Source organism: Dipteris shenzhenensis, chromosome 1 (assembly GCF_047967505.1).
Source record: "Dipteris shenzhenensis isolate YYH24624 ecotype China chromosome 1, Dip_SZ_1.0, whole genome shotgun sequence".
Taxonomy (NCBI): Eukaryota; Viridiplantae; Streptophyta; class Polypodiopsida; order Gleicheniales; family Dipteridaceae; genus Dipteris; species Dipteris shenzhenensis.
The window spans coordinates 11,892,813-11,917,439 of NC_141596.1; the positions used below are offsets into that span (position 1 = coordinate 11,892,813).

Here is a 24,627-nt window from a genome sequence, read left to right on the forward strand (position 1 = left end):
AGCAGCCTCAAGGATTCCAAATGCAATACACTGCCCCTCTAGCACTCTCCTAGGCACACCCTTTGTAACTGATTGTCTGCTTAAGCTTGTAAGGTCCAGAGGAAGCTCCAAACAACAAATGGAGCAACAACAAGCTTCCAAAAACCACCAAATGCAATCACATGAAAGGGATAGCGACAAGAGAACTCAAACCAGCTTCAACTGTCTTCGATCTAGCTCTGAAACACCTCCAGAAGCAACACATCCAGTGTTGAGGCCAGCAGGAGGAACAGGCAGCTAGGAGAAGGGAAGGAAGAGAGAGATAACGGGCTGGAATCAGAGGGAGAGAAAGAGCAGGAGGATCACGGGCAGAAGAGAGAAGGTGAGCAGCTAGCAAAGAGCGTTGGGCAGTCTAAATGGGCCGTACAAACAGCCAAAACAGCCTTGGGCTGTGTGAAAACAGTCCGTACAGCAATAACCACACCTTGGGATGCGTGCTAGCTGATCCGTACAGCAGGCCCGTTCCATACAGCAGCGATGAATGCTCCATACTGTGCCCTCGGTAGTCCCCCTGTGTCCTTCTATCTTTTTTGTTTCTTGTGTGAGCCTTACCCAATTTAGATTAAGGGGATGTCATAGTAGCTAGTCCCTGCTATGCGTGATGGAGTTTATGGTTTTCAATCTTATGAGTGACTATCGTGAGATTGAAACTGCACTATGTTGTGTTTTTAGAGGATGAGTTTGGGAATGTTCCTGGATTCATCTAGGTATATGCTTCTGCCGTATTAGCGGACATGCAAATTTCACCTTGTGAAGTTTTCGTCCAAGTTGTGGCCTGTTGGTATTGCGATAATTCTTTCTATCTTAAATGGTGTGTTGCCCTATCAGCTAGATTTAGATTTAGATGCTCGTTTGGGATAGACGAAAATGAATTCGTTTAGACTTCACAAGTTGTTGTAGCTTGAATGAAGAGATTTGGACTACTTTTTGATTAGCCTTCTCCTTTAGTGCTAGCCTTTCTCATGGCTGAGTTTGCCCTTCACCTCCGGAGTGCCGACAAAAACGCAGTACGAAAACTTTGTATAAATGGATGCTCAAGTATGTGTGGGTGTGTGGATTTGTATGTGTGAGAGCATACTTTTATACTATGGTCTACACCCACTGTTGGGCGCTGATGACATCAGTGGGGATGTCATAGTAGCTAGTCCCTGCTATGCGTGATGGAGTTTATGGTTTTCAATCTTATGAGTGACTATCGTGAGATTGAAACTGCACTATGTTGTGTTTTTAGGGGATGAGTTTGGGAATGTTCCTGGATTCATCTAGGTATATGAATGCTCCATACAATCAGCCTTGGGGTGCGTACCTCTTCCGTACAGCCATCAATTAATGCAATTCAGCCACCTTGGCTCACGTGCCAATCAAAAGTTCTGTTCGTACAGCAGGCTAGCAATCCGTACAGCAGCGTTGAAAGCACTGTACAGCAGGTACGGACACCTTAAATGCAGTTCTTGCAGTCTATACAGCCGTACGGACTGCCTCGAGATGCGTGCAGGCCAAAAATGCAAGGAGTCAAGGCTTCCTGGGACTTTGTCCGGCGTGCCCCCTTCACCTTGGGATGCGTGAAAGAAGAGAGAGAAAACCAATGTCCAAAATCTGGCTTTTTTCCTTGAAAGGAGAGGAAGAGGGTAGGTGTGCATGAGGGGCTGCCACATGGCCCCCTCATTAATGCTCTAACCCTTGCAAACCAATGAAACATTGGTTTGCCCCTCACATTAAAATCCTAACCCCTTCTAACCAATGAAACATTGGTTTCCTTGGGCCTAACTTTAAGACCCCTCTAAACCTTGTCTTGCCCCTAGCAAGTAGGCCTAGTGTGTGCACCTAGGGACTTTTGGGAAGTGTCGCTTCCCTTGGGCTAGTCCCTAAGCCAAAGTTAATCGCAGTTCATAACTTCATGCCCCCGTGACATTTCTCCCCCCCTTTTTTTTTTTTTTGAAAAAACAGTGCTAATTATATTACTTCGAGAACAAGATACAAGAGGTCAGCTTATAGCTGACGGGTTGCGTTCACAAACCGGACGCAGCCCAAAAGGTAGCATAATAGATCATACTCTCACGGAGGGATATGCTGAGTGTGAATGAACAGCCATCGGGGTGGTGAGTAGTGCCACCGAAGGCCCTGCGTAGTCTGCTCGAAGAAGAGGCTCTGTGTGTCCCAAGCCTGGAGGAAGCGTCTCCGCTTCTCCTGACCGGCCCGGGAGTCTCCCTGAATCTGGTCCCACTGGCCTCTGAGGGTATGAATAATCTCACTCCAAATCTCCGCCATGATCTGGGCAGTCGATAAGGAGGTGCCACCGAGGATCTGCGCGCAGCGCGAGGTCCAGATGTGCCATCCTGTAATGCTGCTGATAATCTCCCAGACTGGCTGCCTCTCCCGAACTCCTGTATCAGCCTCTGCTAGGTGCTGTGGGATACCCTCGAGCGGCCCCCACGTCCCCTGTGTGATAAGGAAAGTGGGGTCCTGCTGGCATGCCTCGAACAAGTGATGAAGACCAGGTGCGGTGCTGCACCAACAGAACGCGCCCCAAGTGATCACTCCTAGCTCTGGTGCTGCATGAGCAAGAAGCCCGAAAGCCACCTCCACACTTCCTGGGCGCGCGTGCAGCTCCACAGGCAGTGTTTTGGTGACTCCTCATCCGCATGGCAAATCTGACAGCAACCGTCCTGGCCTATCTGCCTCAACCAGCTCCCCACTGGAAGACCTTTGTGGGTAAGGAGCCACAGGAAGTATGAGATCTTCCGCGGCCGCCAGCTCTCCCACAAGGCCTTCCAGAATGCCTGCAAAAAGAACCTGGAAATACCCTGTGCGTACCAGCTAGGACGCTGGGTGGGGGGGCGGCTCTGCATCCTCCCGAGAACTCGCCTGCCCAGAGTCGTGCTGTAAGTGAAGAAGGAAGTCGGCCCCTGTCCTGTCACAATCTCTGGCCACCACCACTCTCCTGGGTCCCACTCAAGTTCTGACAAGGCCCGCCCCTCCCAAAGCCAAAGACGCCAAAGCTGCAACTGGTCCTGCTCGATACTAGGGTCGGTATGCCAGACCTTCCCCAGAAGGCCTACGACCCTAACCCTCTGCCACGGGAGTAGGGGGTCGATGAGCGCATCCTCTCTCCTGAGTCGTCCATCCCCTGAAACCGCGAAGAAGGCGATAGAGGAGTCATCCAAACGTCCTGCGACCACCAGTGGGATGCCACGGGGGGTGAACTGTCCCAGCCAGTGGGTGTCTCCAGGCATGAGGACCTGAGGCTCAGGTGGAGCCAACCAAGCGGCTGGGATCGCACCGTCGATCTCCGTGCGTCTCGCCTGGACTCCGCGTGCACCTCCAGCTGCGTCTGCAAGATCGGCCATCTCCAGATGTCTGTACGTATCCCTCCAAACTCGAAGGGACCGGGCTGGCCCCCTCATCCAGCCGTCCCACCTGATATGTGATCTCTCCCCCAACTGAAGGCCCTCGGCGTCTCTGACCTGCCCATTCCAGACGAGCGGCTGGCGATCGATCTCCTCCTGACAGCTGGGCTGGGACTGAATGAGACTGAGACGGAGCCGCCTCCAAACCATGAGGAGGCTACGAACGAGTGGGGAGCGGGGCTGAGTGAGCGGGGCGGAAGTGAAGATCCACCTGAAGGACGGTAGCCACTCTCCACCTCGGCGTGGGACACAAGAGCCGACTCCCTGCTGAAGTAACATCTTCCACGTCTGCCCCCCTGGGGTCAAACCGCGGATGATAAGCTTGCCTAACAAGGCCTGACTCTGAAGCTCTGGATCAATGACCCCCAGACCACCCTCAGCCTGCGGAAGAATGACTGTCTGCCAAGCAACCCTGGCTCTGGTATCTCTATGCCCATCCTCCCCAGACCAAAGAAAGTTCCGAACCAACCTCCTGAGCTGTGCCACGCTGGATCTCGAGAAGCACCAACAGGAAGCCACATACCAAGCCGTGGCTAGAAGGACCTGGTTAACTACCAAAGCACGACCTGCAAGGGAAAGCTTAGCAGTGCTCCAGAAAGCCAGCTTCCGTCGGATGGAATCTAGCACCGGGAGAAACTGCTGAGCTGGCGTAATGTCTAGGCCAACCTGGAAGCCAAGGTATCTAGCTGTCTGTCCACGTGGAATCCATCTGAAGCCCAGAAATCGCCCCCACTGAGAACACGCCCCCGGGTCTGTGAGAAAACCAACTGATTTGTTCCAGTTGATTTTCGCACCAGCGGCCGAGCAGAAAACCTCCAGGGCCATCCGCACCCTCTCTAGCATCCTCTCATCGTCCTGGACATAAAGGGCTGTATCATCTGCGTACTCTGAGTCCAGAAGCGCCGTGTCCTCCCGGAGTGGAAGGCGAACACCCCTGAGCCCTGTGGACCTCGCCCGAAGGTAGTAAGTCATGGCCTCGGCGAAGAAGAGAAACAGATAAGGAGCCAGGGGACAGCCCTGACGTACTGATCTCTCCAAGCTGAATCGCTCACCCATCCTGCCTCCAATGATGACTCTGCTGGACGCTGTCCTGTACAAAGCTGAGATACCCTGAATCCAGCCTGCCGGGAAACCTAGCCGCTCCAGAGTCCCCTCCAAAAAGGACCAATCCACGCGATCGTAGGCCTTCTCGAAGTCGAGAAGTAAAATGGCAAGGTGTGATCCGCTGTACTGAGCCCACTCCGCCGCCTCTGAAAAGGTGAAGACATTATCCAGGATACTGCGATCCTGGACAAAGCCTGTCTGAGTGTCATGGACGAGGTCTGGAAGTAGAGGTCGAACTCTGGCACTGATCATCTTGGCGAGGATTTTGTAGGCAGTGGTAAGGAGAGTGATCGGACGCCACTGGCGGATCTCCTGTCTATCTCCTCCCTTCGGGATGAGGCAAATCAGTCCCGAGGAAAGGCTCTCTGGCATCTGACCGCTGCTGAAAATCCCCTGCAGAGCTGCAAGGAGGGGCTGATGGATCTGGTCCCAGAAGGAGGTGAAGAAAGCTCGGGATAGCCCATCCTCACCTGGGCATTTCTGCCCATCAATGGCCATCAAGGCCTCCAACATCTCATCCGAGGTGAACGGCGCCAACAACGTCGCCTGCATGCTAGGCTGGACAAGGGATGGAATGTGCCTCCACACCTCCTCACGGTCACGACTAGCACGAGGGGCAAGTGGCTCCTGCTGGAAGAGGGTCCTGTAGAAGTCAGTGGCCAACCCCAGGACCTCCCCCGGGTCCGTAACAATGTGACCATCCGCTGTCCTGAGACTCCGTAGCTGATCCCCTGCAGCTCTCTGGCCGTGTGTCCTGAAGAACTCCCTGCACATCCGGTCACCCTTCCGGGCCCAGAAGGAGAGAGAGGCGTGATAGGAGAACTCGGAGCGACGCTGGAGGGTCTCCTCCAAGAGGGCTCTGGCTCGAAGGGCCTGGATCCGAAGCTCCTCCGAGCTCGGGGAAGACTGCTGAAGTCGCTGAATGGAGGCGAGGTCCCTCCGAAGAGCTCTCTCTCTGCCCCACCAATCCTGTCGAACCTGTAGGGCTGCGAGCTGGCAGATCTGGCTGGACTCCTGCAGAGCCTGCGCGACCGAGTCTACCAGATCCACGCCCTCCCCCCAGTCTCTGTCCCAAAGACTGCAAATGCTGCTACGGACGTCCACCCTCGAGAAGATGGAATCGGGAATCCTGCATGATCGGGGGGGGAGAGTCTGGGCTGCCGAATCTAATGAAAGGAGCACAGGCGCATGGTCGGAGAGTGTCGTCCCTGGAACAATGCCCGCCTGGCCACCTCTGCTGATGGCCCAATCACTGACATAAAACCTATCAAGCCGCTCCAGGAGTCTGCCTCCTTCCCTGCGGAAGCCCCAAGAGAAGTCCAGGCTCCCGTGCCAACGCCGGAAGGACGGGTCTCTCCAACTGTCCCTCCCTCCTGTCGCGAAGATGAAAGAGTCCCAAGCTGACTGCTCTGTCTGAGCCATACCTGTGAACTCCGGATCTCTACCCTGCTGGTCCTCCAAGGTCTCCAGGTTGTTGAAGTCTCCTCCAACAATCCAGGAATCCATGTCTGGAAGAATCCCTGTAAGTGTCCTCCAGAAGGTGGCTCTGCAACGGAGGTCTGTGGGAGCATAAATGTTGAGGATTCCTATCTTGGATCCCTCCAAATTCAGGCCTACCCAAAGGGCTCGGCCTGGGATCAACGTGCCGTGACCGAAAACTATCTGAGCTAACTGCTCGCACACGGAGGTATAGACCCCCCCGCTCCTCCCCTGTGCGCCGATCGAAGGCTCCCAATAAGTGTAGGAGCGTCCAGGGAGAACCTTCCCGCAGCTGCGGGCATGAGCCGCAGAAAGCTTGTGCTCCTGGAGCAGCAGTACATCCAATCGACCAATCACTGCAGGCTGAAGTTCCTGACGCAAAATGAGCTTCCTGGGACCACGGGTGCTCGAAGAGTGAAACCCGTTCACATTCCAGGATACGAGGTGTAGGCTCATGGAGAGGGATGGGGGGCTGCGAACAGCTGTCTGCTCGCAGTCGAAGTCGAAGAAGAATCAGACATATCGGAGTGGAGGCGCTGCCGCTTGTGAGAAGGTTTGGAGGGGGAGACGGGGTCGTCCTGCCCGTTCTTCAACACCTTCAGCAATGGCGAGAGGCCTCTAGTGCCATGAGCAAATGCTTTCTCGAGCCAGCTCGAGATCTCTGAAGTGGTCATCCCGTAGAAGGTTCGGAGTTTCTGTTGGGACCAAGCTCTGACATCCTGGGGAAGAGGCCATGCCAGGGGGGGTCTGAGGATCACGATCAATCGGAAACGTTTGGCAGCGCAACGCCACCGCAAGCGCACATCGCCCTCGGACCACTGAGTCTCGAGGAGCTGCCCACCGGACGGGCCTATCCAGGAGCAAATCTGGGCGTGTGTCTGCTCTCTGAGAGCCTCCCACACCGAGTCGTCTGTCCAGGTCTCGGTGCCATCGCTGAGGAACGTGAAGGCGAAGCTAGGGCCATCCCTGGGAGCCAAGGCAGCAAGCTTCCCATCCGCCCCTTTGCGGAGCATGAAGATACTAATGTCGAGACAAGCCGGGAAGGTCCCAAGGTCGGCCACATCCAGGTAGTCCCAGGGGCCAGATCTGTAAAAGTCTCGAGGGAGCTCTCTCTCCTGGAGCTGAGACCCAGCTGAGTCTGCCACTGAGGGGCTAGCGGGAAGGGAAACCTGCTCCACTGGTGGTACAGACTCCGGGTGTCTTACAAGCGGGGGGGGAGGGGGAGGAGGCTGCGGGATAGGCGACTCGGGCTCCACGGAGGCGACTGGCGGAGAAGGTGGAGGAGGTGGAACGGAGGCTGCACTCGGCTGGGAAGGCGACGGTGCAGCTAACTCTGTAGGAGGGGCGAGGGGAGCAGGGGGGGGAGGGGGATGGGGATGCATCTGGAACTGGGGCTGAGGGGGAGGGGGAGGGGGAGGGGACTGAGGGAAAGGAGGCGGGGGCTGAAACTGCGGGGCGGGCGAAGGGGGGGGGGGAAACTGGGGAGAAGGCGGGGGGGTGGGAGAGAGGAGGATCTGAGGCTGTGGAGGGCGGGCTGCCGTCAAAGAAGAAGCTCTCCCAGGTCCCTGGGGCATCTGCCTGTCAGGTCTCTGGAGTACTGCTGCAGGAAGGGTGACCTCTGCCTCCTTGCCTTTATCCGAAATCTTCTTATTCTTTCCTCTTTTCCTTCGAACCTCGGTCCAACCGCCCACTACCTCTGGCCCAGGCTCCGACTGCCTCGGCTCCTCCTGACGTGGCTGTCCGGGGGGGGGAGGTGGGGGCGGAGGGGGCGGGGGCGGGGAGGGTCGAGACGAGCTGGCAAAGCGTGGACAAGCAGCCGCCAAGTGCCCAAAGCCATGGCACCGCAGGCACTGACCTGGCTGTCCGGTGACTATCATGCTCTGGGTGATACTGCCGGCACCTGTCACGATCTCGATCACTGCAGGGAGAGTCGCAGGATCCGCCACAGCCACACGGACTCGGGGAGCTCCTGCCGTGGTCACCGCGTCGGCAAAGGTGTCGTGCATAACCCAGCCAAAATGGGAGCCCAAGTCCCTGACAATCGGCCGCAGCTCAGTAGCAAGCCCTGGAAAAACTAGTGTCACTGGGTGGCGAGGTATACGGAACCGAGTATCGAAATCCGCTGCGCTGAAACCACGGTACCACGGGACTATCATGATGATCTTCCCATCCACCGATGTGGGGGAACTGGCAATCAGATTGCTCGCAGCTTTCTCACTGGAGAGTTTGAGCCAGAAGATGCCCCTTCCCATAAGGGCCACCTCCTCAATGTGGCCATCCTCTAGCAAGAGAGTGGACTGGAGCCAGTCCCTGATGGTAGACCTGGAGGGGGAGTGTCCAATGACTCTACCGTAAACAGAGGTACGAGCAAAGTCACTGGCTACCGCCTGAACACGGGATGATTGTTGCTCTGTCAGGATAACGCGGTAGGCATCTGGAGAGGGAGGGTCCGACTGGGCCTCCGGATCCGGGCTGGGGGCCGCCATACCGCCAAGACTAACTGCAAGCTTCCGATGAAGAAAAACAGGCTGCCACCCAAGAAGGGGATGAAGCGGCGGTGGAGCCTGGAGGTGAGGCGGGCGAGGCGAAATGAAGGGTCGGAGGGGTCGAAGCGGAGGGCGGGGCGAAGGCTGCGGGATGCGGGGAGTACGGAAGGGGGCGAGAGGGCGGGGGGGGGGTGAAGTTGGAATGGCGGGGGTGGAGGGGTGAAGCGGGGGGGCGAGGGGAGCGGAATGAGGCGGAGGCGGGTGAAGCGAGGGGGTGAAGGAGCAGCGAGGGGGCGGGTTGGAGCGGGGTGGATGGCGAGGGAGCAGCGAGGGGCGGAATGGAGCGGAGGCGGGGCGAGGGCGAGGCGGGCTTAAAAAAAAAAAAAAAAAAAGGACGAGGCGAGGCGAGGCGGGATGGAGCGGAGGGGGCGGTTGGAGCGGCGGCGAGGGGGGGTTGGAGCGGGGGCGAGGGGCGGGTTGGAGCGAGGGGGCGGGATGGAGCGGAGGTAAGGGGGCGGGATGGAGCGAGGGGGCGGGTTGGAGCGAGGGGGCGAGGGACGAGGGGCGGGTTGGAGCGAGGGGCGGGTTGGAGCGAGGGGGCGGGTTGGAGCGAGGGGGCGGGTTGGAGCGAGGGGGCGAGGGGCGGGTTGGAGCGAGAGGGCGGGATGGAGCGGAGGCAAGGGGGCGGGATGGAGCGAGGGGGCGGGATGGAGCGAGGGGGCGGGATGGAGCGAGGGGCGGCTGGAGCGGAGGTGAGGCGAGGGGTAGCGGGGTGCCGGCGGGGGGGGAGGAGAGGGGACGGGGGTCGAGGGCGGACGGGAGGGGTGGAGGTGGTCGCGGCGAGGGGGGGGGGGGGAGCGAGGGGGGAGGTAGGGGCTAACGGCGAGGGGGGGAGGGGAAGCTCGCAGGAGCTCTAACGAGACACAGAAAGTTTACGCGAGCCATTGCATCAACCAATCTCAGACATGATGATGGCTTGCCACCATTTGCAGGTGCATTGTTTCCAGGCAGGGGACAGGCTCCCTAGGTCTGCCTATGTGCTGCGTGGAAGCTCTTGGAGGCGCCTAGGGTTGTGGGTCCTCTGCTGCGCACTATGGAGGGCAGTGTGGGGGTCTGTTGAGTTGGCCTATGGGTAGGGCGGGCCAGTCCCTTTAGGGCTGTATGGAGCAGCATGTCCATCAGTGAAGCACAGGATTTCGTCTGCCTACTACCCTTTGTGCAACGGTCTTGCAGAATAGACTAATGGAACACTGTGTGAAGTTATTGCTAAGATGATCTAGAGGACCAGATCTGAATGGGAAAAGTGGCTGCTTTGTGGGCCTATTGTATTACATATAAGGTGGCTACAAGGTACTCTCCATTTCACTTGGTGTATGGGACAGAAGCAGTTTTGCCAATTGAAAGGTTGCATGAGCAAAGGCGAGAGGCGCTTATGGCCAATGAAGTGTCTCAAAGGGCTATGAAAGCGAGAATGGATAACAGAAGGAGATCTAGTTCTGAAATATGATAGTAGACTGGACCATCATTTAGACAAGAAGTTTTTAGTCAGATGGGAAGGCCCATTTGTTATCTTAAAAGCTTATGCAAATGGATCTTATGATCTGAGGGAGCTTGGCTAGCAGATGCCTATCGAACGGGTCAATGGATTTAGCTTGAAGTTCAAAGAAAGATAAGATGTATGATTTTTGCTGCTGATTTACAACTGGTTGCAGCGTTTATGTACCATCATTATTGGCATCATCATCGGACTTGGATGAGCTGTCCACTGCTTTAGAAGATTGTGGCATACTGTTTGTTCGGAAACGATTCATTCTCTTAAAAAAGGACATCTTGCTCTTTAGGTGCTTCTGCCCAAAATACATTTGGCACATTTATATCCTTGAGCATGCATCTGGCAGATGCAATAAGATGATGATTTTTCCTCCCAAACTAGGCACCAAGGCTTTGCTACGTGGGTTGCTTGGATCTGCGTGTCGCACAAGGAAAACCCAAAAACACCAAAAAGTTGAAGAAAAGGCTACCTTCCCTCTCGTGCTTCAGTCCGAGCATTGAACATGCTACCCCGTTATGACACCCGTTATAGCCTATGGGAAATTTTCCTAAGAAGTCCTTCCCTGGGATGCTCCAAAATCCAACCTCTTGGGCATGATTTTCCACAACAGAACACTTCCAACTGCCTGTTGTGACGATTTCTTCCTGTTCGGCCATCTGCTCTGCCGGCAGTTGCAAAGCAGCACTTTCTGTTGCATGCAGTCGCGTTTTCAAGCTCGGTCCCCACTTCTGGTTTTCCCAGTTGGGTTCTGGCCTGCAGTTGCTTCCTTAGGCAATTGCGGCCTTCCTTGCCGCCGCCGCTATGTGCGGGCCTTCCTTGCTGTGTCATCCTGCCTGCTCATGCCTTGGTGCTGCAAGTCTACGAAACTGTTTGTTGGCTTGTTCTTCTCTGCTGTGGCAGGTTACCCTGGTTATTTGACCAGTCTCATTGCCGGAGAGCTTTCTTTCCAGCTTCCTCCCTCTTAATGCATGCCTCTCTCACACCCTTCATGCAAGACTGCCTCAAGCTTTGAAGATTCATAGTTGCAAGTGGAAGGTGTGCTCTGATACCAAATATGAAAGCAAGGAGTGGGAGGAAGCTCAAAGCAATAGATTCAACAACACACGCAAAAGTGTGAAAGTACAACATAAGTATGAAACCCTGGAACTAACCCTAATGATTTGGCACCTAAAATCTAGGAGACCTCACCAGTTCATAGAGCATATGTGGTTGAGGTGCTTAACTGAATACGTAAGAAAAATATGATTAGGGCCTAGTGAGATATGGACGGTAAAGTACACACGGTCCTGCATGCCATTATAACCATTAGGATTTTATCCTACAAAGCAACATATTAGGTGTGAATGAGCTCACAGCCTGTTGCCTACGTGATTTTATGATAAAAGAACTGTATTTTTATGCTCGAGATGTCAGAGTCTCTTCCTGTCTCATGCAGACATTTGATAGATTACTTTTTTTTGACAAATGGTGTGGCCTGATACAATGTATCTAATACGAAGTTGTATCATTTCCTGACAGATGCTGGTGCAGAGCTCGTTTACTTTTCACCGCTGAAGGATTCCCTACCCTCTAGTCTTGATGCTATTTTCTTTGGAGGTGGCTACCTTGGCCTTTATCTGGACCGCCTATCAGCCAACAAGCAGCTTTTGTATGCTGTCCGTGCATTTGCCGATGCTGGAGGTATCGTGTATGGTGAATCAGGTGGTCTGATGTACCTATCACAAGGAGTTGAGGTGCTTTGATGGGCTATATACCTCTTTTCTTTGTTATGCATGCTTACATAAAATACCGACCAAATGGAATTAGGATCTTTTCTCCATTAACGTTGTCCGTCGATTGACTTGTATTGCAGCTGTGTGGGGAATTCTTTGAGCAATGAAGCAATCCTATCTTCTGTCTGTAAACAGGGTCAAGATATGCAGTCATTTCCAATGTCAGGGGTCTTCCCATTTTGGACTCGATTTGGAGAATCAATAAGAACTGGTTATGTGAAGGTATTGGTTGTTTTGAGGTGCTGGCGTCTAAATTATTTTAGATCTTCATTTATCCTAATACTGCGAAAGTTATTATGTGCTATATGGTTTCTGTTTGGCATTGCATCTGTTGATCTCATGCTTCTGTGCATTTTCCATATTTTTTCTCGTCTTGTGATCTCATTTTCCTTATGACAATGGAAACAGGTGACGCCTCGAGATAATTGCGTGATTTTCCCAGCTGAAATAGGAGAGATTCGAGGCTTTATGTACTCTTCTAGTGAGATTTTCTTCCCAGATGGAACTTCTATTGACACATGCTGCAAAGGGTAATGTAATACCAAGAATTGCACAGCCGGATTGTATTTTATTATTTTGCAAACAGCATTAAGACATCATGATGGTCAATTATTTACTAATCCTGCAGAGTGTCCTTCTAGCCTTGCATGTACTCTCTGATTATTGTCAGGAAAGTTGAGCATATCATTATATAAACAGTGGACCATGCTGTTGGTTAAGAGAGAGTCATCTTGGCTTTCAATGTTTTGTACAATACCTTAGGGCATTCAGCAGGCTGAATTTTCTGTATACGTGGTCAGGTTCATTATAAATACTGATCAAGGCAGAGCACATATGGAATGGGAGGGATACATGCAAGGGAATGCTATGAGCAGTTTGGTGCATCTTCACTTTGGTAGCAATCCAAGCGTGGCATATGCTTTGGTGGAGCGTTGTAGGTTGGTTGCCTCTTTAAGCTAGCACTTCTGGAACTTATGGGACATGATTACTTGCCGATGCTGCATGGTAATAATGATCTATGCTTGAGAGAGAAAGTGCTTGTTTTTATCTTTTCTCAGTTGGAATAAGCAAATGGATACATTGGTGGATGCAGGATGGATCGGACAAAAGCAGCAGCTGTTGCTGCGGCTTCAGCATCAGCTGTGGCTGGAGCAGGCCCTGCAGCTGCTGCTGCGGCAGGTGCTGCAGCTGCTGAAGCTGTTGCTGCTGCCTTGGGTGAGTGTGGAGAAATTGTGCCATATTCCAGCATAGGCATGGCTTTCAATATGAAGGATCTTCCATATCAGACTATCAATAGAATGGGCAGTACTCGTCTCACCTTACCTTTCAAGCAAGGAGACGACTGGAAAACCTTGGAAAAAGCTCAACATTCACCAGTGGGGGGATTTGATGAAAATCAGGTTGACACACACTGGAGGTCTGGTGTCTCTTTTCGGGAGGAAGATACTCTGCGGCGTACAGAGTCTTTTGATTTACATCAATTAAGGAGAACAACTGGCATTGAGGCCTATTGTAAGTTCTCAAGGTCTGAATCAGAAATCTGGGATGGAGCCACAAGATCAGAGAGTCGTTCTAGAGGCTTGAACAATTTCCACTGTCATAGTAATACTGTCGTGGATAATTTGCATGATGGAAACTCTTTGATTCAGAAGAGTGAATCAAAGCGAAGTAGAGTGAAGTCTAACAGTGCTGATTTCAGGGATGTAAATTGCATGAGCTCTACCAGGGATAAGCATTATGATAGGGCTAATCAGTCATCAGGGCATCAAGCAGAACAACTTTTGTCTACAGTAAGTAAACTAAATAGGTGGGAGTGCAATGGGATTACAGCACTGAATCAAGTTCCTCAGAATATATCTGTGTCATTCAGATCTCCGCGGTCTGGGCAGAGAGAAACATTTCCAAAGAAAATAGTGTCCCTGCTTCCATCCACGACAGAAATTCTCATTGAACTTGGTAAGCTGCTTCTTAGATTATGATAGGCTTATGGATTGTTCAGTTTTGCACTCATTTCAATAGTTTAAAAGAACAAGAGATTTTTTCGCAATTCTCCAATCCTGAGTTGCTGTGTAACAAAACTGCAATTGAGACTAAAAACAAGTAATAAAGCAAAAGATACATTGCTGCTAGCTGGTTACTAATGACATTATGAAAAGGACCTTATTTGAAAACAGAAACGAAGCAAGGACATAGGATTTTAATGCCATATTGTAGGCATGAAAATAGTCACAACTCTGAGAACAGCAATGAGGAACAGTAGTTGTAATGGCAACATGTAAGCCTTTTCTGCTGTATAGATCTACTTTCAGATGATCTTATTCTCTTGAAAGACAACCAAAAAAACTTTAAAATTTTAGAGAGTCTTTACTGATGCTCATTCAGAGAATGCTTAGTGGTGTCTTTAGCTTAGGATCAGTATTAAGTTTGAAAGAAGCTTAGATTTAGTTGTATAAGAGAATGCTATATACTTCAAAAAGAGGGCAGTGACTTGTGCTGTTGTTTACAGAGAAGGATATTGTCTTGGAAGTATGCGTTATCTCAATTGTGAATAGTGAACAGGTGCAGGGAGCCGCTTAATTGCTATTACTGACTCCTGTGACAGACCTTCTGGCGTTCAGCGAGGACGTCATATTGTAAGTCACATCTTGTCTTTTATTGAAATGTCAGTTTATGTTCAAATTGAGAATGGAACATTTGTGGAGCTTAATTCTCGATGTACAAGCAAACAGAGAATTCTCGCATGAAACGAACTGTGAATTCTCTTCAAGTCTCTGTCATTACAGAGTACCATAAAAAGTGCTTAGCCTGTCATGCAGAATGAGTAGAATTGCTTTGAGATAAACCGTTTATGTTCAATATCTTTGCCTTTTCATTTTTCAACTGTTTTCTTGGTTTTCTTCTCTGTCTGTAATGATGGTACCCGTTTCAATCAACTGCCTTCATCCCAGCTTATTGAAAACCAGCAAAATCTGGCACGGTCTATTTGACTATGCTTAAATGTTTGATGAAGATCTGATCTTTTTCACATATAGGTTGTATTCAATTCTATCAATTTTCATTGTTGCAAAAGATTGCGCTTCGTGCTTGTAATTTGGGCTCTCATTTTTAAATCACATCCCCTTCCTACAACCCATTCTTAATCAGATGATTGTATGCATCCAATCGTTTCTGCAAAACTGATGTTTGATTTCCTTTCATTTTGTTTCACATTTAGGTTGGACGAAGTAGGCTTGACGCTGCAGCTATGTCCAATAAAAAGGTTGAACATGCAGTAAGGCCTGAACTGGAATTTAAATGCTTTTTTGCTGTCTGCACAAAGACTTGGCAAATTTGGCTCATAATTTTGCAACCAGCAAAAGTTTTATAATTCATCTTTGGCTTGCTACCATGCTTGGCTTAAAATTACGATTTGGTACTCTTGAAATCTTTGCAGGGGGACTGGAAACCTAATCTTGGATGTCTCACCTGGAAGGGTTGCAAGTTGAAATTAGATGTTTCGTGGCTTGGCAAAGTCAAACCTGACCTCATAGTGACTGAGGTAACATTGCACCACTTCAGGGCCTCATTGACTTCAGAGCACGTAATCTTTTGGAGGCCTCTTTAATGTCAGAGCATGTAAATTGTATTCATACTGGCTACCCTTTCATGGAACTCAGCTCCTTCATATTGAAGCTGTTTGCAAGCAGGGTTATGTAAATGCATGCCTGTCATAGAGCATATGCTTATGCTGCTTGTTTTTCACCTTGTGTTTGGTGCCAATGAAATGGGCTGGGATGCTGTAGCAGCTTGTCCCTGCTATGCATAGAGTTTGTATGCACACTTGTGTCTCTCTGTACTTCCTCTAGTGTATGGAGGCAGGCACACACATATGTATCATAGTCACGTAAAACATGTGAAATGCTTCAAAACGTTTTGAAACAGAACAGAAAAAGACCAAAAGTTTCAAAAATTGACTTTTGTATTTTTGGTCCAAAATTTGTAAACAAGGTACATTGTGTTTTTAGAGGATGAGTTTGGGCATGTTCCTGGACTCATCTAGGTATATGCTTCTGTCATTTTAGCGAACATGCAAATTTCACCTTGTGAAGTTTTCGTCCATGTTGCGGTGCGGCCTGCTGGTTTTGCGATAATTCTTTTGATCTGAAGTGGTGCGTTGCTCTATTAGCTAGATTTAGATGCTCGTGTGGGAGAGACTAAAATGAAATTGTTTAGTCTTCACAAGCAATTATATCTTGAATGAAGAGATTTGGACTACCTTTTGATTAGCCTTCTCCTTTAGTGCTAGCCTTCATCATGGCTGAGTCTGCCCTTCACCTCCTGAGTGCCGACAGAAACTCAATACGAAGACTTTGTATAAATGGATGCTCAAGTATGTGTGGGTGTGTGGATTTGTATGTGTGAGAGCATATGTTTATACTATGGTCCACACCCACTGTTGGACTGACATATGTTTTTGTATTAAGCAGCCCATGAGCTGATTTGTAATTTGTACTCAGTTTTCATTATATGAATAAAGACCTTCGGGGGGGTCCAGCTGGACGATTGTATTGGGCCCTTGTGCTTTGTGTGAGAGAGAGAAAGAAAGAAGGAAAGTTTCTTTAAGTCTTTGGAAGACCGATGGGTCTATGAGACTGTGAAAAACTTGGTACAAAACGAGCTGTGAGGGTGGAGCTACTAAATGAGCATCCACACCAATGCAAAATGCAAAAATGCAAAATGATAGTACTAAGTACAACATAGTCATGTCAGTGGTCGACTACATATCAATCTCATCATTATCATCATCATCAACATCAGGACATCAAGGTGGATGGGGCAATGGAGGCATGAAATCGGCGATAGAGTGTTGTCGGCTGCTCACAGGTGCAGCCCTGTGACGTCTCCTGGTCATAGCTCTGCGCCTAACAAGAGCCACAGTAACCCCTTCGGCTGAGCTCCGACTTTGAACAGAGAGGGGATATCGCCAAGTGTAATTTGCGCGTCAACCCTCTGTCTGAGCTGTCGGGTCACTGGCTCTGGGTCATGATCATGTCGAGGCCTCATCTCGTGGGGGCCCATGTGATCTGGTAGGAAGAACTCCGTGAAAGAGCTCTGAGAGGAATCTGCCAAGGAAGAACTCTGCTCCTGTCTCCGTGATTGAAGTATCCTCTCGCAGTGCCTAACTACCTCATGAATGAAGCACGCCAAACATCTCTGGTATGGATAGGAGAGGAATCGGGACAAAACCCCAGAGCTATCTCTGAAGAGGTAGTAGAAACGCCCTCGGATCCATAGTAAACAGGGCCCCTGAAGATGAAGTGCTCCTCCGTCTCAACCTCGTGGATGTCACATAATGTGCATATGCGCCTCTCCCTGGGTAGGTCCTCTGCTCTGCCGCTCTCGATACGAAGTCTATGTGAAGAGACTCGAAACTGCCCAATAGAGATCCTCAGTGATTGGGGTAAGTGGATCTGCGTGTATCTTGGTGGGTCAATGAAACCCTCTGTGATATGCAAGCAGTGACCTCTGTAGAAGCTGAGCTTCACTAGGAGTTCGCTCGGTCCCAACTAGGTCCGGAATGTATGTAGCTGTAAGAGATCCTCACGGATTACCTGCCATGACAACCCAAATTATCTCGTGGTCATAACCCAAATCGTGTAGACGTCGGAGGAGGCGGGCTCTTGTGACCGTATCAAATGCTTTGCAGAAATCACAAAGCAACAGTAAACCCTCTGTTTTCGTGCCCTCGCCTCCTCGATGATAAACCTGAGCGTGAGAATGTGATCCATGGTTCCATGATCCCGCTGGAATCCAGCCTATTTTGTTGCTCTAAGTCTTGGACACTGTGCAAATCGATTGACATCGGAATCAAGCATTGATAAATAAATCTTGGACATGACATGTCCAATCATAATGGTCTTGTAATTCTTCGGGGTCATGGGATCCCCTATCTTGTGGATGGGTGAGAGTGTGTTAACGGTCGAGGTGCGTGGAAACCCCAAACAAACAGCTTCATTAAAGAGCTTTGCTAAGATCACGGCTAGGAGGTTAATCCCATCTGCAATGAACTCAATGCAGGATGTGGGGTGTGGCATATGTGAGAGGTGAGGGACTGGCTGATTTGGGATGTCATATAGTGTGTGTGCATAGTTATACCAGAGCTGAGTGTCAGTGAGTGGTGAGGGGGACCGTCCCTCTAGAAATCTTTGCCAAAAGTCCTTAGAGTTGTTACTAAACAAAATGTTCAGTAGTTTCTTCTTGTTCCGGCGAATGAAATCTAGTTCTTTCTACGTACCAGTTGACGATACTCGCGTAGTGTCTCTGGTTCGCTCGAAAGATTGTTTTTGGTTTCGAATCTAAGCTGACGGTGTCAAGCCTTGCACTCATCATCGTACCAACTATTACAAGGTACGGTCCTGGGTGGTGGTGGGCGGGTGGAGCGAGTGGTGTGAGGGAAAGCGTGAAGGGCAGCCTCGTGTAGTGAGCGGGTGATCAAGGCATCGCAGTCCTCTAATAGGGGTATGAAGTCAATATAAGCGAGAAGTATGTACAGACGGCTTGAGTAAATAGGTGAAGCGTATGTCATGATAGGTGGAGTAAGGATTCAGTGGGGTGGAAGGTGCTGTGCGACGGGAAGTGGAAATACTAAAGAATAAGTAGGTATGATCAGCTTGAGGAAGAGGTGCTACAGTAAAATCAGTGATGCAAGATGTGAAGGTAGGGGATCCCATGATGTAATCAACAACGCTAGAGCCTCCCCCATGTGGAAAGAACACTGATCTTTCGAAGGTCTTAACAATTGAGGAGTTACAGACACAAACTGTCCTCAAACCTTGGCGTCCCTTTCGGTGTTTCTTTATTAATTGAGAACCTTGTAAATAAGATACATAGTGGATTCAACCACACTTGCATTCAATGCACATCCCAACTCTCAGTAGGCATCATTGGCAACAACCCTGCTGGGCTTTGCTTACACCATACATTCTAATAGGCGTCTAGTTGTGAGACAAAGATAAGCAATGAGTAAGCGTGAGAGCAAACGTAAGTGTACTGAATAACTGAATAGAATGAGCTAGTACAAAATGAGAGTGAGGGGTTTTGTCTAAGTGACAAAATCCTATCCTATCTACTAACCGTAGTTAGGGATTGCACTGTGGTTAGGGGAAAAAACCTCAATGAGGGAAAAGTGCCCCTAACCTACTTATTACAATACATTGGCCACTGCCTAGAATACAATAATAATTCTAACATCCCCCTGCTGTGCCAATGTGGTGTACAAGGTCGTGATTAATCACCAAAAGGAGATAAGTTTAGGGCACTGTGAAATGCCTCAAACTTCTCATGTGGAAGTGCTTTGGTGAAGATGTCTGCAACATTGTCATGTGTTGACACATAGATCATACTGATCTCCCCTGCATGCAACTTCTCTCTGACATAATGATAGTGAACCTCAACGTGCTTCGTGCGAGCATGAAACACAAGATTCTTTGCCATTGCAATAGCACTTTGCAATCAGTGAGAATTGGAGAAGGACCCTCTAATAAGAGACGAAGATCAGCGAACAAACAACGCAGCCAAACACATTCAACTGTCGTTGCGAAAGCTGCCTTGTACTCAGCTTCACATGAGGAAGTAGCCACTCTAGATTGCTTCTTGCTCAGCCAAGAAATGCAAGCTTGTCCCAAAAAGAAACAATTACCACTAGTGGACTGCGTGGTATCATAGTCTCCAACCCAATCTGAATCACTGTAAGCATGCATTTGCAAGTCACCCCCCCTGGGAAACATCAAGCCATAAGACTTTGTGCCTTGCAAATAACGGAAGATGCGTTTTACAGCCTGCCAATGTGTAGTCTTTGGGCTGTGCATATATATGCTCACCTGAGATATTGCATACTGAATATCGGGCCTAGTATTGCACAAATAGATGATGCATCCAACAGCCTGGCTGTAAAGTGTGACATCCACTGATTCACCTGCATCATACATAGTAAGCTTCAGCCCCAGCTCCATGGGAGTGGCTACAGGCTTACAATCATGCATGTTGAACCTATCCAAGAGCTTTTGCACATACTTGGATTGAGACATAACGATGCTACTCTTGTCTTGTATAAACTGGATTCCCAAATAAAAATTTAACATGCCTAAATCTGTCATGTCAAATTCAGCTTTCAACTCAGCTTTGAAATGTGCAATTATTTCCTCATTTGACCCTGTGAGCAGCATGTCATCTACATAAAGAATGATGACCAAAATATTCCCCCCCCCATCCTTCTTGATGTAGAGGGTGCTTTTCGTGAGACTATTATGTAACCCCTTACTTGCCAGGAATGCATCAATCTTGACATACCATGCACGTGGGGCTTGTTTCAGCCCTTATAAAGCTTTTTTCAGCTTGCAAACTTGAACTGCATTGCCAGAAAGTTCAAATCCAAGAGGTTGTTTGACATAAACCTCTTCCTGCAAGTCCCCGTTAAGGAAAGCTGTTTTTATGTCCAACTGATGGACATTCCAAACAAAATTTGCAGCCATGGCAATAATTGACCTGATGCTGGTTATCCGGGATGTAGGAGCAAATGTCTCCTCATAATCTATGCCCTTCTTCTGTGCATAGCCTTTGGCAACCAGCCTTGCCTTGTACTTATCAATGGGCCCATTTGGCTTCCTTTTTACTTTGAAAACCCATTTGGTATCGATGGCATGCTTCCCTCGTGGCAAATCCACAACATCCCAAGTCTGATTTTTCTCAATGGATTGCAATTAATTGTGCATGGCATGCATCCAATGCACATTATCCTTGGCTTCTTCAAAAGAGTCGGGTTCTTCTTCATCAAGAAGAGTATCTGCATAAGTTGTCTCAATAGAAAGAGCCCCCCCTATGTGCCTTGCTGCACTACGAGTCCTGCCAAGCAAAGGTGCCTACTCTCTCACAGAGTCTGTAGCAACCAATTCGGAACTGTTTTGGCTGCGTGTATCTGTTGAATCTCTTGCCTGACAACTTCATCCACACATTGTGGAGGTACAAAAGCAGCATGTGGCTGAATTGGGGCATGTGGATCCAGAGGAGGTTGCTGTAAACTCTGATTTTCAGCATGAGCCTCAGCTGGGGAACCGAATGCTATAGGAAGCATCCCCTCAAAAACATCATCTGAAGAAGTTGGAATAGTAAATTCAGCATTTGTATGTGCTGAATTGTCTGAAAATATAACATCTCTACTTACAAAAATCTTGTGAGAAGCAGGATTGTAGATACGATAGCCTTTGCTTTGTGCACTATACTCAACAAAAATGCATTTAAGTGCCTTATCTGACAACTTATGCTGAAACTCCATAGGCACGTGGGCATATGCAACATAACCAGAACCCGTAAGCTCTTGCGAGCTTCCCCCTCCCCCTCCGTACCTCTACCTCCCCTAGCCCTTCTCCTCCTCGCCTCGGCTTCACCTCCCCCCCACCCGCTGCCGCTGCGCCCTCCCTCGCCATCCCCGCTCACCTCCGCCTCACCCCCCCTTGCACCTCCGCTCACCCTCGCCACGCTCACCCCCCCCCCCCCCCGCTCCGTCTCTCCCCCTTGCCCCTCCGCTCCACCCCTCCCCGCTTCCGCTCCACTCACACCCCCTCACCCCGCCTCACCCTCCCCGCCTCGCTCCGCCCCCCTCGCCACGCTCACCCCCCCCCAGCTCCGTCTCTCCCCCTTGCCCCTCCGCTCCACCCCTCCCCGCTTCCGCTCCACTCACACCCCCCCGCCTCCCGCTCCGCCCACCCACCCCTCGCCCCCCGCCCTCGCCCCCTTTCGCCTCACCGCCCCCCCTCCATTTCACCCCCGTCTCCCCTTCCCGCTCTCCGCCCCCTGCCCCCCCGCCCCTTCGCTCCACTTTTTTTTTACCCTTCCCTCCGCCCCCCGTCCGCCTCTCGCCCCACTCCGCCTCTCCCCCGCCCCCGCTTCCGTTCCCGCCTCCTCTCCACCGCCCCCGATCCCCGCCCCCACTCCTCCACCCCGCGCCATCTCCGCTTCTTGCCCCCCCCATCCCGCTTCCTCCGCCCCCCGCCCTCCATCCTTCCCGCCACACCCAGGCTCCACCCTCCCGCATCTACCCCCCCCCCCCCCCCCCCTTTTTTGGGTGGCAGCCTTTTCCTCATCGGAAGCCTCGCAGTTTGTCTTGGCGGTATGGCGGCCCCTTGCCCGGAACCGGAGGCCTAGACGGACCCTCCCTCTCCAGATGCCTACCGCGTCATTCTGACAGAGCAACAATCATCTCGGGTTCAGGAGGTTGCCAATGACTTTGCCCTTACCTCTGTTTATGGCAGAGTCATTGGACATTCCCCCTCCAGATCAGCCATCAGGGACTGGCTCCAGTCCACCCTCATGCTAGAGGACGGCCATATTGAGGAGGCGGCCCTTATGGGAAGGGGCATCTTCTGGCTCAAACTCTCCAATGCGAAAGCGGCGAGCAACCTGATTGCTGGCTCCCCCACGACTGTGGATGGAAAGATTGTCATGATAGTCCCGTGGTACCGCGGATTTAGCGCAGCGGATTTTGATGCTCGGTTCCGTATACCTCGTCATCCAGTGACGCTAGTTTTTCCAGGTCTTGCTGCTGAGCTACGGCCGATTGTCAGGGACCTGGGCTCCCACTTTGGCTGGGTTATGCACGATACCTTCGCTGATGCGGTGACTACGGCAGGAGCCCCCCGAGTCCGTGTGGCTGTGGCGGATCCTGCGACTCTCCCGACAGTGATCGGATTTCGTGACAGATGCCGGCAGCATCACCCAGAGCATGGTAGTCACCGGACAGCCAGGGCAGTGTTTGAGGTGTCACGGCTTCGGGCACCTGGCGGCTGTTTGTCCACGCTTAGCCAGCTCTTCTCGACTCCCCCCGCCCCCCCTCTCCGCCCCCTCCCCCCCCTCCGGGCAGCCACGCCAGGAGAAGCAGAGGCAGCCGGCCGGAGCCTGGACCAGAGTTAGCTGGCGGCTGGACTGAGGTTAGAAGGAAAAGCGGAAAGAACAAGAAGATTTCTGATAAAGGCAAAGAGGCTGAGGTTACCCAACCTACAGCTGCACCTCAGAGACCTGACAGGCAGCCTCCCCAGGGATCTGGGAGAGCATCTTCTTCGACGGTAGCCCGCCCTCCACAGACTCAGGTCCCCCTCTCCTCCTCTCCCCAGCCTCTTCCCATTCAGCCCCAGGCCATCCCCCATCTGCACCCCATTTCTCCCGACCCGCAGCTTCAGCTCCCTCCTCGTCCTCCTCAGTCTTCTCCCCCTCCTTCTCAGCCCCAGTTCCAGATGCATCCCCATCCCTCCCCCCCCCCCCGCCTCTTTCAGCTCTCCCGCAGAGCTAGTTGCACCGACGGTTCCTCAGCCGAGGGCAGCCCCCGCTCCCCCTCCTCCTCCTCCACTAGTCGCCCCTGAGGAGTCTGTGTTGCCTATTCCCCAGCCTCCTCCCCCTCCCCCTCCGCTGGCAGGACACCCTGAGTCTGCACCTTCACCGGAGCAGGCTTCTCTGTCCGCTAGCCCCTCAGTAGCAGACTCCGACGGGCCTCAGCTTCAGGAGAGAGAGCTCCCTCGCGACTTTTACAGATCTGGCCCCTGGGACTACTTGGATGTGGCCGACCTCGGGACTTTCCCTACTTGCCTCGACATCAGTATCTTCTTGCTCCGCAAAGGGGCGGATGGGAAGATAGCCGCCTTGGCCCCCAGGGATGGCCCTAGCTTTGCTTTCACGTTCCTTAGCGACGGCACCGAGACCTGGACAGACGACTCGGTCTGGGAGGCTCTCAGGGAGCAGACACATGCTTAGGTTTGCTCCTGGATAGGCCCGTCCGGTGGGCAGCTTCTCGAGACTCAGTGGTCCGAGGGTGACGTGCGCCTGCGGTGGCGTTGCGCCGCCAAACGCTTCAGACTGATTGTGATCCTCAAGCCTGGACCCCTCAGAAACTCCGCGCTTTCTACGGCATGACCACCTCAGAGATCTGGAGTTGGCTCGAGAAAGCTTTCGTTCATGGTACCAAAGGCCTCTCGCCTTTGCTGAAGGTGTTGAAGGACGGGCAGGATGACCCCGCCTCCCCCTCCAAACCTTCCCATAAGCGTCAGCGCCTCCACTCCGAGATGTCAGCTTCTTCTTCGACTTCGACCGCGAGCAGACAGCTGTTCGCAGCCTCCCAGCCCTCACCATGAGCCTACACCTCGTTTCCTGGAATGTGAACGGGTTTCACTCTTCTGGAACCCGCGGTCCTAGGAAGCTCATTTTGAGACAGGAACTTCAGCCAGCAGTGATAGGTCGTTTGGATGTACTTCTACTCCAGGAGCACAAGCTTTGTGCGGCTCACTCCTGCAGATGCGGGAAGATTCTCCCTGGACGTTCTCACACTTATTGGGAGCCCTCGATCGGCGCACTGGGGAGGAGTGGTGGTGTTTGTACCTCCGTGGGCGAGCAGCTAGCCCAGGGAGTTTTCGGTCATGGCACGCTGATACCAGGCCGTGCCCTTTGGGTAGGCCTGGAACTGGAGGGATCCAGAGTTGGAGTCCTCAACATTTATGCTCCCACAGATCTCCGTTGTAGAGCCACCTTCTGGAGGACACTTACAGGGATTCTCCCAGACATGGATTCTTGGATTGTTGGAGGTGACTTCAACAATCTGGAGACCTTGGAGGACCAGCAGGGCAGAGGACCGGAGTTTACAGGTATGTCTCAGGCAGAGCAGTCAGCTTGGGACTCTTTTATCTTTGCGACAGGAGGAAGGGACAGTTGGCGAGACCCGTCCTTGCGACGCTGGCACGGGAGCTTGGACTTTTCGTGGGGCTTCCGCA

General features: G+C 51.5%; 1 protein-coding gene across 3 annotated transcripts in view; it reads left to right on the top strand.

Annotated features, from left to right (window-relative positions):
- Nucleotides 1-24,627, top strand: part of LOC147905380 (uncharacterized) — a 104,069-nt gene that overhangs the window by 21,140 nt on the left and 58,302 nt on the right. The window contains exons 5-12 of one of the 3 annotated variants that reach the window (XM_087370947.1): nucleotides 11,586-11,800; nucleotides 11,975-12,061; nucleotides 12,248-12,369; nucleotides 12,640-12,777; nucleotides 12,933-13,795; nucleotides 14,399-14,472; nucleotides 15,054-15,098; nucleotides 15,273-15,377. In XM_087370947.1, coding sequence (XP_087227073.1) covers nucleotides 11,586-11,800; nucleotides 11,975-12,061; nucleotides 12,248-12,369; nucleotides 12,640-12,777; nucleotides 12,933-13,795; nucleotides 14,399-14,472; nucleotides 15,054-15,098; nucleotides 15,273-15,377 — 1,649 coding nt within the window. Of the gene's footprint in view, nucleotides 1-11,585; nucleotides 11,801-11,974; nucleotides 12,062-12,247; nucleotides 12,370-12,639; nucleotides 12,778-12,932; nucleotides 13,796-14,398; nucleotides 14,473-15,053; nucleotides 15,111-15,272; nucleotides 15,378-24,627 lie in introns of all 3 variants that reach the window. The other 2 variants (XM_087370865.1, XM_087370781.1) reach the window with 2 other exon arrangements.